Source organism: Montipora capricornis, chromosome 7 (genome assembly GCF_036669925.1).
Source record: "Montipora capricornis isolate CH-2021 chromosome 7, ASM3666992v2, whole genome shotgun sequence".
NCBI lineage: Eukaryota > Metazoa > Cnidaria > Anthozoa > Scleractinia > Acroporidae > Montipora > Montipora capricornis.
Genome location: NC_090889.1, coordinates 39,923,940 through 39,926,439, shown reverse-complemented (window position 1 = coordinate 39,926,439; position 2,500 = coordinate 39,923,940). Strand labels below are relative to the sequence as shown.

General features: G+C 37.9%; 1 protein-coding gene across 1 annotated transcript in view; it reads right to left on the bottom strand.

Moving 5' to 3' along the window:
• Window positions 1-1,096: 1,096 nt before the first annotated feature.
• LOC138057956 (uncharacterized) overlaps window positions 1,097-2,500 on the bottom strand; it is a 30,879-nt gene continuing 29,475 nt past the window's right edge. Inside the window, exon 3 of the mRNA XM_068903861.1 lies at window positions 1,097-1,821. Within this exon, the coding sequence (XP_068759962.1) occupies window positions 1,220-1,821 (602 nt within the window). The 3' untranslated portion in view covers window positions 1,097-1,219. The remainder of the gene's footprint in view (window positions 1,822-2,500) is intronic.

The window sequence follows — 2,500 nt, the reverse complement described above, 5'->3', positions numbered from 1 at the left end:
TTTCCTCCTCCAGTCTGTAAAACAAAAGGGGAAGACAACCACTTTAATTTACAATTTGTTAATTCCAGTTTATCAAATCAGTATATGTTTTGTTGATCAGCAGTAAAAAATGAAGAAAAATAGAGCCATCCTCAGGTTCTAAATGGATAGCTTTTACACATAAAAGAATATGAATTTATTGAAAGTGGTCAGAAACTTGTTTTAATGCATAAACATCACTTGCCCACAATCATAAGCATACATACAAATAACAAAATATCAACAAAACACCATTAATTTAAGGGTTTGTGATTTTTTAAGCAGATTTTTTAAGTGGAAGCATTCTACCAGAAGTTAGAAATTGATAAAGGGAAACATCTTCAGGTTGAGGATAAAGCACGGAGTACCACACTACGGAGTAACCAAATGGAGAATCCCTAAAACTTGTTAAGGAGTAAAAAAAAAATATCATTTTTCAAAGTTGAACTTCGAAAAAAAGGTTGCCCAATTCGTGAAGCAAAAATTTTTAGTCATTATAAAACCTGCCTCTCTCCTTTCATGTCTGATGTTTGACACATTTACTTTTCTGGGTAGTGGGAAGCAGAATGATTATCTTTTTACAAAATGGCACCTGTCCACTACGCGACCAGCACCAGTGGAAGTTTGAACTCATTCAAGATATGTACAGCTAAAGGACATTAAACTTCAAAAAATGATTCATTTATATTTTTCTTCCTTCTAAACTATTTTAGGGTACTCCATGGAGTGGCCCTCAATCACATTTTCATTCTCAGAATGACAAGAATATTGTGAAAAAGTAGTTTCAGGGCAGTCGTTATGCTGGATTTGCAAGAAGCAATGTTATTCAGACCGAGTGGGTGAAGTGGAAGGAGAGCACTTGGGGGTCTCAGTAGACACTACCCTATAACTGTCTTCTAGAATCAAAAGTAAGTGCATTTCATAGGTCCAATCACAAGTATTTGTTTCACCAATACTGAAAGAACCCTAGGCTAACACTTTCCTAATGCTAATCTTTGGCCTAAACTTTATTTCAATATAGCTTTTAGTCCTCATGTTAGAACTACAAACGCATTAGGCGTGGTTACAAACTGGAAAAACAGTGACCTGTGATTTGACCTGCAAACTAAACCTGATGATTGGCACACTCATATCAGCGTAATTATGAGTGAGGGATTATATACATTATTACATGTAGGTAACACTATATAATTTGTAACTCCTATTTTGGCAACTTCCCAAACGTTTCTTGGAATACTTTTTCAATCGCAGCTTTCCCATTCTCAGGCAATGCTCTTGTGCCGATTCCAGTAAAATTTAAGGACAGTCTCGGTACAGTCTTAAAACTTAAAAACTTCTTCTGGCCATAGTCATACATTTTCCACCCACTGCTGACAATGTCAAACACGTAAATGGGTTTCCTGGCGTCCACAGCCATCTGCACAGCCCACCCAGTGCCGCCCTCAACTATATTCCCGTGGACGCTAATTTTTCCAATTGCAAACACAGCACTGGTATCCTTGACTTGGTGCCAGTTCCTTCGAAGTAAATTATTTACGTAAGCTTTCCCAGTCGGAAAACGTCGTTTTAAAGTTTTGTTTGCCATGTGCAAGAAGTCATCAGCCTGTTGTAATTGTTCATCGGACAGAACAACTCTACCACAAGCTTTCCTGCCATGAGTCTTGAAGGAAAATGCCTTCACGCGAACCCCGTATTTGGCGCCTAATTTTTGCCAATAGGTATCACTTCCCATTGCAGCTCCAGAAAATAGCATGTAATGCTTCGGGTTACCGAAGTAGCTTTCTTCTTTTTTTCTTATGGCTTCTTCAAGAGAAACGAAAACATCGTCATCAAGATCAAAATCATCATAACTCCAACACCGTTGTATGCCCGCCATGTTAACGGCACTAGAGAGGATAGTACTTCGTGTAAGACTGAAGCCGATGACACCCCTAGTGCCACTCCACCACGCATGCACAAATGACAGCTTTCTATGTTTTTTTCTCTCTCGATAGGGAGTGACGATTTTTTCTCTCCAAAACATTTTGTTTTAAACTTTATTGTTTCAATAGAAACTTTTAAGATGGCAGAAGAATTCAAGGGAAAGCACGTTGTAATCTTTAGTCGAAGTTGCCTGTTTTTATCACGTGAAGAACGCCAACAGGAAATGAACGACGAAATTGACTCACTGTCACTCTAGTCTAACTATTGGCTGTACTATTTTGGAAATACCAAGCCCATTTCCCCATATTCAATGTTGGAGGAAAAGTCACCACTTTTGTTTTGGAAAATCCAACATTGATAACATAAGGTTTATCTCTAAAGTGAAGCTACCTTCCCAACACTTTTGTCCAGGATTGTAGTTTACCTAAATAGTAGAAATGCTGCCAAGGGGAAGGGAGATGTTCAAGTATGCTTGCCGTAATGTAAAGTGCCTATGAAGTAAAATCGTTTGCTTATTTTATAGACTGAACATGTCTTATTACGACAATAAATGACAAAT